Raw genomic sequence first — 13,645 nt, 5'->3', positions numbered from 1 at the left:
TAGACCGGGAATTTTGATAATTCGAAATATCGAATTTTACTTTACTTTAGGGGATTTTGATTGTGGAATGAGTTGTGATCTTTTAAATAGTTTCAGCAAGAAAGAAGTAACACTTATCGGTTTGTGTGATTTTGGTTTAAAAGTACGTAGGTACATCACCTTTATCTCCAGGCCATACTGCCAGGCTAGCCCGAAACATTCCTAATGACTAGTCTTAATATGATTCCTCTTACCTTCATTTGTTAGGGGTGGAAATATTATCATAATTGAATTTGTAAGATTTTGACTGCAAAAATGAACCAAAGTGGTTTTGATTAGGGGCGTAGTGTAGTGGACAAAATGTGTTTGTAGTGGGCAGCAGTGGTGGTTTTGACCGGTTATTTATGAGTTTTGAGAGTAAAATCATAACAAAAATATCTTATTATCGTCACCTTACAGTATATATACGTGTACCATCTTTATATGTATTTATTATTAGAAATTCGTAAAAACATGTATCATTTTACACAATAAAACCGAAAAAATAAGTCATGTTAAACCACTTGACACAAATTCGTTATAGTTTATCGTTTGTGTCAATTGATATAAGTTACGTTTCTTTACTTTTTAAAGAAAATAAATAGAATTTTGCCTTTCTACAACATTATGAAATAAACTTTCTTCCAAGACATTTTGTTTTTTGTAGAATAAGACTGTAAAATTAATAATTGAAATATGATATATCAACGATGACTTTTTTATAGTTATGTGTGTAAAAAGGTATAAATAGACTTGTATCAATTTACACAATATAAAAGTTGGTGTCAACTGATACATGTAATTTATTTTGATCCTCTACCATTTCTGTTTAGGTTCTAAATATAACTAAATATTAGAAAAGAAACCTTCCATCATCACCTATCGACACATCTAACTTCTGTTCCATTATTCCTTATAAGTCGCGAGCTAGAATATTTTTAACTTTAAACTCGATTTTCTCAAAACTTGAATTTTGGACTTGTATTACTTTTCACCGACGGTACAGAATTGTAATGCGATGCACACACGTTTTAATGCGCGCTTTCAATCGATTAAGCCTCGTCCGCTTCTTAAGTGCGTACGCGCAAGAAAAAATAAATGGATGGGTTTCGTATTTGGTTCTGATAAGTGGAAGTTATCGTTGTAACACAAGTTAGTGTACAATTAAATTGAACTTGCAATTTAATGGATTTATGGTTCAATTATTTTAATGAATGAACTGCTTACTTAGTTACCTATTTTATTTATTGAATTAATGTTATATTAATGTCTTATGTTTAATGTAGGTACCATATTAATAGATTTGTGATCTTCTTACATCGTGTGGTGTGCGTTACTCCAACAAGAAAGTATCTCCTAGAGTTATATGAGTAGAACGTATAGTTGGTGCCTTATCTGCTGTAAATGTGCCCCCACATAAAAAATGTGTGCCCCCTGTCGTTTCGAAAAAAAATCGAAAAAACGATTCTTGCTGGGGTAACGTTTTTCTAGCAGGAAAATTCTAAACGAATGATCGGAGAGAGAAAAACTGTGCATGGCCAGATAGCTTATATGTGTGCCAAAATGTGCCCCCAAAAATAAAATCTGTGCCCCTTCAGATTTTCGAGATATTGTATTTCCTGCTGGAGTAACGTTTTGATGAATAGTATATCTCTAAAACCATTGCATGTGCCCCTGTAGAATAAACATACGCGAGTAGCTCTTAATGTGTGCCCCTTTGTGCCCCAATTAGATTTTAGAAAATATTTATAGTTTTCAAGTTATCGCGGTTTTATGAAAACCCGAAAAAACATCGCAGCGCCTAAATGAGACAAGGCATAACTTCGCTGAAAACTGTATTCGGTCTTTCTTGACGCTAATAATAACCATATAAAGTTTCAAAAATGTTCATGCATGCGTTTTTGAATAATCTTGCTAAAAGTAAAAACGATGGTGTCATAACTTTGACGGCAAAATACAAGGAACTGGCACAATCCCAGATGTGTAGGTGTAAACCAAAATCTTGTGCCTTTAGTCAAAAATATATGGTGAAAATATTGAGCTTCAAATGTTACGCATTAAGTAAATATAAACAAAAAACCAAAATATGTAAACAACGGCTGGTTATCCGACCAAATCTGAATGACTACTAAAAAGCGACGGATTCGTACATATCGATGACCTTCTTTACTTTACTCACTAACCGGTTCACACGTGTTGTGCCTGAGTACACTGAAGTAGAAAAGTAATAACTAATAAAATAAAGTTGTTATTGGATTATATTTTAATAGCTGTTTCTATGACCTTACACATGATTAAGTACATTTATAAGAGCCATTTTTAAATAAAATGTACATGTTACTAACATGCTCAAAATCGTGACCAAACTGTTTTGTGACATACCTGTATTTTTATACTAATGTAAGTCACATTTATTGTAAAGCAGAGTTAAAACTATGTTTCATTTATATAGTCACAAGGTGCATTTAATATATTTTTTAATTAGCCCTCAAAACTTTTGAACGCGACTGTAAGGACAACAGCTTAGGTATAATACGTCCAATAAAGAAGGTCCTCGTTAAGTATGAATCCGTCGCTTTTTAGTAGTCATTCAGATTTGGTCGGATAACCAGCCGTTGTTTACATATTTTGGTTTTTTGTTTATATTTACTTAATGCGTAACATTTGAAGCTCAATATTTTCACCATATATTTTTGACTAAAGGCACAAGATTTTGGTTTACACCTACACATCTGGGATTGTGCCAGTTCCTTGTATTTTGCCGTCAAAGTTATGACACCATCGTTTTTACTTTTAGCAAGATTATTCAAAAACGCATGCATGAACATTTTTGAAACTTTGTATGGTTATTATTAGCGTCAAGAAAGACCGAATACAGTTTTCAGCGAAGTTATGCCTTGTCTCATTTAGGCGCTGCGATGTTTTTTCGGGTTTTCATAAAACCGCGATAACTTGAAAACTATAAATATTTTCTAAAATCTAATTGGGGCACAAAGGGGCACACATTAAGAGCTACTCGCGTATGTTTATTCTACAGGGGCACATGCAATGGTTTTAGAGATATACTATTCATCAAAACGTTACTCCAGCAGGAAATGCAATATCTCGAAAATCTGAAGGGGCACAGATTTTATTTTTGGCACACATATAAGCTATCTGGCCATGCACAGTTTTTCTCTCTCCGATCATTCGTTTAGAATTTTCCTAGAAAAACGTTACCCCAGCAAGAATCGTTTTTTCGATTTTTTTTCGAAACGACAGGGGGCACACATTTTTTATGTGGGGGCACATTTACAGCAGATAAGGCACCAACTATACGTTCTACTCATATAACTCTAGGAGATACTTTCTTGTTGGGGTAACGCACACCATCGTGTGGGTTATGAGGTGAATTACCAACCTCATCAATCCTGGTGTCAGGGTTATTATTGAGCAGCCAAAGGCCGTGACATGGCTCATGTAACGACTACTTACTTAGGTACATCAGTAGGTAAGTACCTATTAACCGGGACCAACGGCTTAACGAGCCTTTCGAAGCACGGATCATCTTACTTTTGGACAATCAGGTGATCAGCCTGTGATGTCCTAACCAAACTAGGGATCACAAAGTGATTTTTGTGATATGTCCCCACCGGGATTCGAACCCAGGACCTCCGGATCGTGAGCCCAACGCTCAACCACTGAACCACGGAGGCCGTTATAGATTTGTGATAATTCTTTATCATTGATAAATAATTAAGATTAGGGGGTTAGAATGCCTCATTGAAGCAATTCATCTAAAAAAGCAATACTTATTGCTATTTGACATTCTTTGACATTGCACACATACCTACACATATGCCCAAATGTCAAATTACAATATTGCTTTCTAAATGAATTGCTTCAATGTGGTATTTTTAGTCCCTTAGGTAATAATGATTTACATTAGGTACCTTAAACTTAGGTGGCGATTAACGAAACGAAAGGTGACTAAAATATTAGGAAAATCAGAAAATAACCTTCAGATTTTTCTCTTAAAATTACAATAACGTAAAATACCACCAACGCAACGGCTACCATGACATAGGACACTAATAGCCTTCTTATTCAAATTACTCCAACGTTTAAGTATATTTTTTGTACACAATTCTTCATTCAAATCTTGATTAATTCCTTTCGTTACTATTATAGTGTGTGGTCTATTCAATATGAATCAACCGTGTTTTAATTCCCACCGAAATTGTGGACATTCGTACGCGCCACCGGAAGTGCGCGCGGTGAATATAAATAAAGCTAACCTTTGTATGCGCAAGATTCACTATCACGATCCTTTAATAAATAATGCTCTTTACGAGTTTATAGATGCAATGAAAATCGTTTAGCGTCTTATTTTTCTGTGATGTATTTATAATGAATACCAAGAACGCATAATTGAATGGAATTGTTTTTTGTTTCAGCGCAAATGTCGATGGAGAGTATGATGGTGGGCGGAGTCGGAGTCGGCGGCGTCGGCTCGGTCGGCAGCGGCATGTCGTCTGTCGGCGGCTTCCAGCTCGTCCGCGAGCCTACTTCTGGAGCCCTACTGCTCCTCCCAGCGCCTCCCGATCTCCCACACACCGTTGTCTGGGGTGGCATGCCTTATTCCTCCGCTCCTCTGTTACTCCCGCCCGCTCCGCATCCGTCCCATCACTTACAATTACTTCCAGGTGATATCCTCGCGTCCACTGCAACTCTTCAACATACCCACACACATTCTACGCGCCTGGTGACACTAGCCCCGGCGCCGGCCCCACAGCCTCACCCTCAAGCCCATACGGCTGATAAGAGAAAGCCGATGATGCAACCTCTCATAACTCCTCACGCCTTAATCAAAATTGAACCAGAACCTCCTCTAGAGAAACCACAGCCCACATTTACTGCTGAACCCGTTCAGCAGCCGATGCTAACAGCGACACATTTGTACTATCAACCACAACCCCAAGATTTCGCTGAACAACCAGTTAGGAGTCAGGCGACGTCACCTGCTGCACCACCCACGCCTCCCCCCGAGGCTCAGGAAGGCCCAGCACATAAAGATGCGTCAAACCAAACTGATCATATTGATGACGAAGACGATTCCCCAAACCACGCCGACGAAGATGAAAGGGGAGAGGTCGCTTGTGTGGGTGTTGCTCACTTCCCCGAAGAGAACCATATGATGCAATCCCAAACAGTATTATTACAACCGGCGCCTATAGATAGCGCTGAGGAATCGTCATCTGAAGGTTTGGCAACATCGGCTGTTGTTGGAGCTGTAGAAAAGGCAATTGATGCAATAGAAAGGGATGAAGCGTTGGATAATTCAAGCAGTGGTAACTCCAGTGACTTGGTTATCGATACGGCAAGAACATCGCCTGTGCAGGAAACTACGCCACAACCCGCGATACCAGTCGTAGATGTCAGTGGTCTGGAACTACTGTCAAACAGTATTGAACAGTTCGAGAGAACTACTCCAGGAATTAACATGCCGACCCTTGAACCCGCTCCTCTTACTATCGATACGAGAACTTCAACAAAGTTGAATATTATGATCAAAACATCTCCGAAATCTTCACCGCGAACAATCTCTGCTGATACAGAACCTAGACGATTCGAGTTTCCTGTTGCCGAACCAAGTACAAGTGACCAGGGTAAACAGTCGTTAGACGGCTTAGGTTTACTATGTGCGTTAGCAGAACAAAGAATAATGCAAGAAGTTCAGCAAACACCGTTGATTTCCCGTCCTTTTATCAAGAATGAATTACTAAGTCCCACCGACAGGGTTACGCCTATTGAACCCAAAAAAGACAGGCATAGGCATAGAGACGGAGATTCATCGAATGAAAGAAGGAGAAAGCGGAGTTTGGATAAGGATGAGAGGCACCAACATAAACTAGAAAAGATACGAAGGCGTGAGAGAGAACGAGATGAGAGAGATACTAAAAAAGGAGGAGAATTAGAAGCCAGTTTGCGTCGCGTGACCGCATGTGCCTGCGGCGCGATGACCTGTTCACACAAATCCACCGTACCTTCAGCTCAAGCTCTTGTAAATGCCATAGAGAAAGACATGCGAGAGAGACTGCAAGAGCTAGAACGACAGTGCGATGAAAAGAGAGCACAACTGAATGCTTTGACTCCGCCTTTGCCAGCGTTGTCTACACCCCCGACGCCTTCAACTCCTGCCTTATCTCCAGACTCCGATAGAGGTTCGTCAAAGAAGCGGAAAGTTGGTAGACCTCGTAAGGTCTCAAGTCCAGATTCCACAGAAACTATCGTCGCTAAGAAACCGAAATCGAAAAGCAGTTTGGTCGGCTTTTTACTAGCCAAAGGAAAACTGAAAGGAGGTATCCTTTGTTCTAGAGGAGAACCGTCCAGGGAAGATGGCAATCGAACAAGCAAAGTCCGCCCGAAGTTGAAAGCTGAGCCAATTGTGAAGACTTACTCTGAGGAAGACGATCATGAATGGGGCCTTAATAGATCTGTGAGTTCGTCAATGGAAAGCTTAAATGAGGTGCGACAGAAGAATCGGGAGAAAGTCGATAGGTTAGCGAGGAAGCATTCTAGAGACGATCTGCCGGAATTGGAGTTTGCTATGCGGAGGGCGAGTGCTTCAAGTGATAGTGAAAAAGAAAGACGTAAAGCGAAGAAACGGCGGAAGAGTGTGAAGTCTAAAGAAAGGTCGGAAAGCAAAGAGCAGGCTCCTCTACCCGCCAAGCCGGCTATATCAAAATGTACTTTAACAGAAGACAAATTAGACTCTTCTCCGAGAGTACTTACTGCTATGGGAGGATTATTTTACGCTGGCAAGCTCAGCGCGGTTACTGCTCCAGATGTATATGCTATCACTTTGGATGGAGAAAGAGGAAATAAACCACATATACTGTCCAGAGAAGAAACTTTAAGAGATGCTGTAAGTTACATTTTCCTTTCTTTATAATCACTTCACGCACATGGTTTGGGGTAAAAAGAAAAAGTAGGTAAATATATACAAAAATACCGTGTTTTGTAATTTAGGCGACGGGCTGGTAATCATATCTTTATCTTTTGACAGAAGTACCAAATGTGGCTGCGAGTTGTTTTTGATGACTTGTGGCTCAGCCAGCCTTCGAAAGGTTTATGTAGATAGTCTAGTTATATTAAAGTTTCATTTATTTTTTTAGTTCAACTTTTCTGGGTTAAAATATCAATTATTTGTGCTGCTATGCTATACAATGTAACATTTAACTTCTTTTCATTAGCTATATGAGGTTGTTGAACATAGTCACAATATTTCATTTTACGTTTCTTGGCGTTACAGATTCTCGAAGTAAGTCCAGCGTCAGTGGCAGAACTACCATCAGGCTCGAGAGTGTGCGCGTACTGGTCGCAACAGTACCGCTGCTTATACCCTGGTACAGTCGTCGTGTCGTCTCCAGACCCTCAAGATGACAAGTTTGTGGCAGTGGAATTCGATGACGGTGATTCCGGCCGAATAGCGATTGAAGATATAAGGTTCTTGGAACCGAACTACCCTGTTGTTGGTGAGTAGATATTTCTATCCATATTTTAAATCTGCAACATGGTCCCATATTTCTACCAGACACGTTGCAATACTCCTTACTGTTTATTTTTGAAAGGATAATCCATTATCGTAGTGGATAGATCGATAGTTTCTTTATTATGACTCAAAACACTTTAATTAGACTTTCTCCACTTAGTCTAAATTGTCTTATTTTTGATGTTACAGAATACGAGAATCCACTATTCACGCTCGGCAAACGGAGAAGGAATACCAGTGTCACAGAGGATAAGAAACCAGTAATCACTCCCGGTGAAATGAAAACCGAACCAGCTGCCCCGAAATCTGAAGATGAGGACAGACCCAAAGACAGGAAGAAGCTGAAGAAACACAGAAAAGACAAAATCAAACGGCACTCAAGCGAAGACGATCCTAACTCCACGGATTACGTCAAGAAGAAGAAAAAGAAGCACAAGTGCTGCGAAGAGCATTGCAAACACAGGAGGCATCATAAGAAGCATCACAGGAAGCACAGAAAGAGGCACCATTCTAGCTGCAAGGAGCACTCCAGTTCCTCAGGAGACGACCACCACAGGCACAAGTCCTCATCCGATTACATCGACTCCAACAAATCTAACGAAGATTCTGGTGATTCTAACGACAGACTGTCTACTCTTATTGCAGTAGAAAAGTCACCAAATGAGAAAATGAAAACGGTAATTAAGAAAGCAATGTTGCCCAAGAACAGTTTGTTGAAAAATGCAGTTTTGGACTTCAGCAATTTGGGCAAGATCACCTCGAAGAAGGAAGATGCGAAGGACAATTTGAAGGACAGCGGTATTGGTTTGGAAGAGGAAGCACCTATAGCTTCAACTTCAACGAGTGAAGCAGCTAAAAAGGTAACTTGGATTTCTCGTTAGATAATTACATTAATTTCAACATTGATACTTCTTGCATAGTGTTGATAATACATGCCATTGCAATTATTTTTACTTCTTACTAGTAGTTGTCTGTTAAAATTCCGTAATTTTACTATCACCATAACATAAACAGCTTCTCCCCAATTACCTCGGAGAAGGCATATGATTCTACCAGGCTGCTCGACTGTAGGTTAGTGGTGTTTGGACTAGTAATAGTAATAACTTAACAAATAAGTAATTATTATTCACCTGGATTTTTATGTAATTTCAGAAGGCAAAACGCCGGACAGTATCATCGACCTCGTCAGAAGGCGGTGCGGTGAGTGGTGTCAGCAAAATGGCGGCGTTCTTGCCCGGTGGCGCGCTGTGGCGGTGGCTGGGCCCCGCGTATCGGCGTACGGCGCGGCCGCGGCACCGCAAACTGTTCTACCGATCCATACAGCGTGGGGAGGAAACGTTACATGTGAGTTATGGTACCTTGGTAGTTGGTGCAGAGGCTGATCGTTAGTAGACATTTTAAAAGCTAGTTGGGTCTTACAATCCATAAGTACCTAAAGTACGGTGGAGCTCAATTCGTCTTTAGGGGGCATTTCCTCTTTAAAACATCCTTAGTCTCACATACACGCGATGGGCTGGTACCTGTCACCATTCGGTTCATCATATTCTTCTTAGGACTTACTTCGTGTCAAGAGATGGCTTGTGGCTCAGCCATCTTCATTAATTTTATGTTCATCAAACTAAAACATATATCAACTATATGTTTCAGGTGGGTGACGCAGCCGTGTTCCTCTCGACCGGGCGTCCAGATCGGCCATACATTGGTCGTATAGTGGCATTGTGGGAGGCGCGCGGAGCTATGGCGGTTCGTGTCAAGTGGTTTTACCACCCAGAGGAGACGGTGCCTTGCCAAGAACAGCTGCAGTACCCGGTGAGTGATTGATGCTGTTAATAAAAAAATCCACTCGAAGAAGTGGGGTGACAGAAAAACGTATTTTGGAAAAGATCCTCGGATTGACATTTGAACGTTATCAGATGCACTCAAACTTGGTCAATCTTGCACAAATATCTGAAGCAAACTTTATCGTTTTTTCGTGATCAAGTCAAACTAACCAAAATATACGATGAATATTCCGCTTTTTCTATTGCCAGCCAAATAAAAGGGTTTGGAAGTTTCAAGTTTCCATACTTTTTAGATTACCGTTTAAAGGTTAAACCAATTAAACTGTTCAAAGAAGTTGCTTTACTTTTCGCCATAGAGTTTGAATGAAGGGTTTAAGTCACTCATCATGTTACATTATCTATTTTTTGTCCGTTGATTAAAATATAGAATACTGAATAAGTTTTTATAACGATTCATCATCCTTTTATTCCAGGGTGGCCTTTTCGAGTCTCCTCACACAGACGAGAATGACGTCCAGACTATATCACACAAGTGCGAGGTATTACCTCTGCCTCAGTACAAGGAGCGCATGGGCGATGACCCGGTCAAGTACAGCACTGTATACGACAACAACGACGTGTACTACTTGGCCGGACACTACGACCCCACGCAGCAAACCCTGCGCATGGAGCCCGACATTCCCTACGCGAATAAACCGAGCTCCTAAACGCTCCTAGCACCCTGGTACTTTTTACAATTGGGACAGTGACTAAGTTTTTGCTTTTGCAGTGGTTAATCAACGTTTTTTGATCCATAAAATAGTTTACAAATAATTTATTGTTATTATCTCAGTAATAAGAATTTTAAAGTACACAATTTTCGATATCTCGATGTGTTTAGAACGTGTTTCAGTAGATTTTTTGCAATTCAGTAGCGATTCTGGAGTGTTGCAGTAGCTTGGATTCACCTATACAGGTCTTAAAGTACAATGTAGATTTTTGAGGCTCAATTTGGGACGATTTTTCACATTTTACCGTCCCTAGAGACGATTATATTGGTGTACTACGACTCAATACGTTAATAGTTACCCTTGTTACGTTATATTTAGTGATATCCACTTGGATTGTTATTTTCTCCTTGGATTTGTATGGGCCGAGTTTGGATGGTGTATGACAATAGACTCAGATTACGCTGGCGGGAGATGTGAATTCGAATGCGACGATATGTGATTTATTTTTTATACGTGTAACGCTGTAATCTCGATGTATAGTAGCTGTATTCGTGTATATTCTATTAGATATCTATATATACTTAGTTTCTTTAATATAAAAAGTCTATTATCTTAAATTGCAATACTGTTTCAACTAGTCTCATAGAATTGTATTCAAAATTATACCCAGTGATTCGTCTTAGTCATGCGTTGGATAATTTTGGAGAAAAATTTGGTCTAATCTTTTCGTAAAGTTTAACAAAGTGTATTTGTTATATTATTGTTTTTCGTCATTTATTTTTTTTTATATTTTTGGTTGATAATTTTATGTTAATATTGATGTATACCTTTATATCGAATGGTGCTAGATGCTTGATACTTGATATTTGTTTATTTCGCTGTAGTTAAGACTGTATATAGATATGTTTGAATGGCGGCCGTCTCGTGCGGTGGTTTTTCTCAAATATAATTTCTGCTTTTACTACAATGTTGCCATTTAATGTACTGTTGAGTACTGTTAGAGTATGATTTGGACAGGGTAACACCCGCGCCCTGTTTTGGGTACCCTTCACATTCATATCGTGGGTACCTACGTAAGGACTGATAGAACAGGGACGTAGATAGGTCGGTCGGGGGTAGCTAGGTAGGTTTTGTATGAAGTGGCCAAAAAGTTTGTACGAAATTGTCGGAGAAGAGTAAGAATTCAGCCTTAATGTTATAATTTCACCACGATAGGTATAGTTAACTAAGTTTATGTAATCTTCGTACATAAAATCATTTTTTTAAACGGCCAAATTAGGGTTGGCAATACTGATTGTAAGTTACATCGTATGTTTTTTGTTATCAATTGTACTTTTTTAGTTTTAAGTTTATATTTTAAGCTAAGAATTACGTTTCTCTACGATTATAATTAAAAAAAAAATACAAAAAAGAAAATATATTATTGGACTTAAAAAACTTAAGAAAACAAAAGTGCGAATTTGGATACAATATTTGAAAAATTGGTATTTTTATATTAAGATGAGGTAGGTTTTTGTTTTTTAAAGTAAGTATCAAAGTGTATAAGTACAAAATGAAGTACGATTTTTGGCTCGGCCCAGTGTATGTACGTATACTAACACTATGGCTTAATTCAAAAAACATTAAAACAGTCTTGTTAATGTGTAAGCTTGTGTAGATTCTGATTTTTATTGGGGTTCCATACCAGTTTAGCTGATTAAATTTGTTAACTCACCATGCAACTCGCAGGAGAAGAATAAATCGGAAGAAAGCACCTGTACATTTTACAAAGTTTAGAATAATATTATATACTAGATTTTTTAATCAATATTAAATTCCCACGAAAAAATAATCATAATTCATAATTAATTTATTCGCCTTAAAAATGGTAGGTACAGTTTGCCTAATCCCTAGCGTTATTCCGTTTTCACACGGTCTGCTTACCTAATCTGAAGATAAGATAGGTCCAGTTTTCTACAGGAGCTACTGCCTGTCTGACCTTTCAACCCCCAAAGGGAAAACCAGCCCAACACAGGTTAGGTCACATACCTCCGAAACGTATTTCTCGGGTACGTGGGTTTCCTCACGATGTTTTCCTTCACCACTGAGCAGGTGATAATCATCTATGATCCAAACATAATTCGAAAAACGATTTCGAAAATCATAGGTTTAGGCCCGTGCTGGATTCGAACCTGCGACCTTAGAGGAAATTCAGGCGTTCTTCCAACTGGGCAACTACGGCTTTTTAAAGAATTTGAATTATTCTAGAATTTGTAAAAAGTACAGGTACTTTATTCCATTAGATTTAATATCTTCTCATGTGAGTTGTATGGTCGATCATTGACTTCACCACCTCTAGTATCAAAACTATTATTGAACAGCCAAGGTCGTGTTCTCATGGCCATTTTAGTGCGGTACAAAAATATGTATTTTTGCATGGTACGGAACCAAAGAAGTTTCGATCCTACTCCGCTTGACCGTAGGTAAGGCTGTTATAACTTTTTTGAATTATCCTCACTATTCGTAGCGTGTAAAGGGAAGCCATAATTATTAGAAGTAAAGATTTATAATATATCAGCATTGGTAATATAAAGATTATAAATACGCTTAAATAAAATATTTTTGGCTGATTATTGTGTTTTATTGATTTTTTTTCTTGACGTCACTTGTTGTAGATTTGGCCGCAAATGGCATTAACTACTTGGCCGGACAAATGGGGAGCCCTGAAATTTTAAGATAACAGGCCTAAAGGTGCCTAGTTGGGCGTAAGCCTTGGCTCAGACCTTCGTCTGAGGGAAATCACTACATAGTGTAAAACAAAATCGCTTTTTCTGTCTTTATATCCCTATGTACCTACGCTTAAATCTTTAAAACTACGCAACGGATTTTGATGCGGATTTTTTAATAGATAGAGTGATTCAAGAGGAAGGTTTATATATAATAGCATCCATTAAATAGTGGAGAATACTGTTCTTTTTGAGGTTTTTAATGTGATGTTGTAAATAATTTCATTTTTTCCTCAGCATTGCACCCGAGCGAAGCCGGGGCGGGTCGCTAGTATAATATATTTGAAAGAACTAATCGAACCTAGTGGGTCGATAGCCATAAGTGCTGAATCGTTACCCACACTGGCGTGGTTGGTATCGGGGTGTGATCTTTTTAACGAGTGTAAAAAATACATACAATAATATCCTATTAGGTATGTTGATCTCGGTAGTATAGTGATTATAGCACGAGGCTCAAGATCTGGAGGTCCGTGTTCGATTCCCGACTGTCCGAGACTAGCCTTTATTTGGTAAGGACTTTGCAAGCTTGATTGTCCGAAAAAGTAGGTAAGATTATTCCGTGCTTTGGTGGGCACGTTCTGCCGTTTCGGCTATTTGCCGTAAAAATACCTCCACCCGCCGTGTAGCAGCGGGATAGAGTATGCTCCATACCCCTTCCGGTTGATTGAGGTGAGGTCTGTGCCCAGCGGTGGGAAGTATATAGGCTGTTTATGTTTTATTTTTGAATGGTCGAGGTAACGTATCCGAAGACGGCTACTCAATCAAATAACCTACCTTTCATTATATACGTACTTATCTTACGTAAGAGGAAATAGTATATACGTTTTTCTGTAAATA

At 39.1% G+C, this 13,645-nt stretch overlaps 1 protein-coding gene across 3 annotated transcripts in view; it reads left to right on the top strand.

Annotated features, from left to right (window-relative positions):
• LOC126369198 (uncharacterized) overlaps window positions 1-13,645 on the top strand; it is a 456,612-nt gene that overhangs the window by 123,615 nt on the left and 319,352 nt on the right. For 2 of the 3 annotated variants that reach the window (XM_050013496.1, XM_050013495.1), the window contains exons 9-14: window positions 4,455-6,925; window positions 7,313-7,535; window positions 7,742-8,412; window positions 8,705-8,896; window positions 9,200-9,361; window positions 9,807-12,652. In XM_050013496.1, the coding sequence (XP_049869453.1) occupies window positions 4,455-6,925; window positions 7,313-7,535; window positions 7,742-8,412; window positions 8,705-8,896; window positions 9,200-9,361; window positions 9,807-10,040 (3,953 nt within the window). In that variant the 3' untranslated portion in view covers window positions 10,041-12,652. Of the gene's footprint in view, window positions 1-4,454; window positions 6,926-7,312; window positions 7,536-7,741; window positions 8,413-8,704; window positions 8,897-9,199; window positions 9,362-9,806; window positions 12,653-13,645 lie in introns of those variants that run through there. The other variant, XR_007566668.1, reaches the window with a different exon arrangement.

This window comes from Pectinophora gossypiella, chromosome 8 (assembly GCF_024362695.1).
Source record: "Pectinophora gossypiella chromosome 8, ilPecGoss1.1, whole genome shotgun sequence".
Taxonomy (NCBI): Eukaryota; Metazoa; Arthropoda; class Insecta; order Lepidoptera; family Gelechiidae; genus Pectinophora; species Pectinophora gossypiella.
The sequence above is the reverse complement of the archived record's forward strand: the minus strand, read 5'-3'. Positions and strand labels throughout refer to the sequence as shown.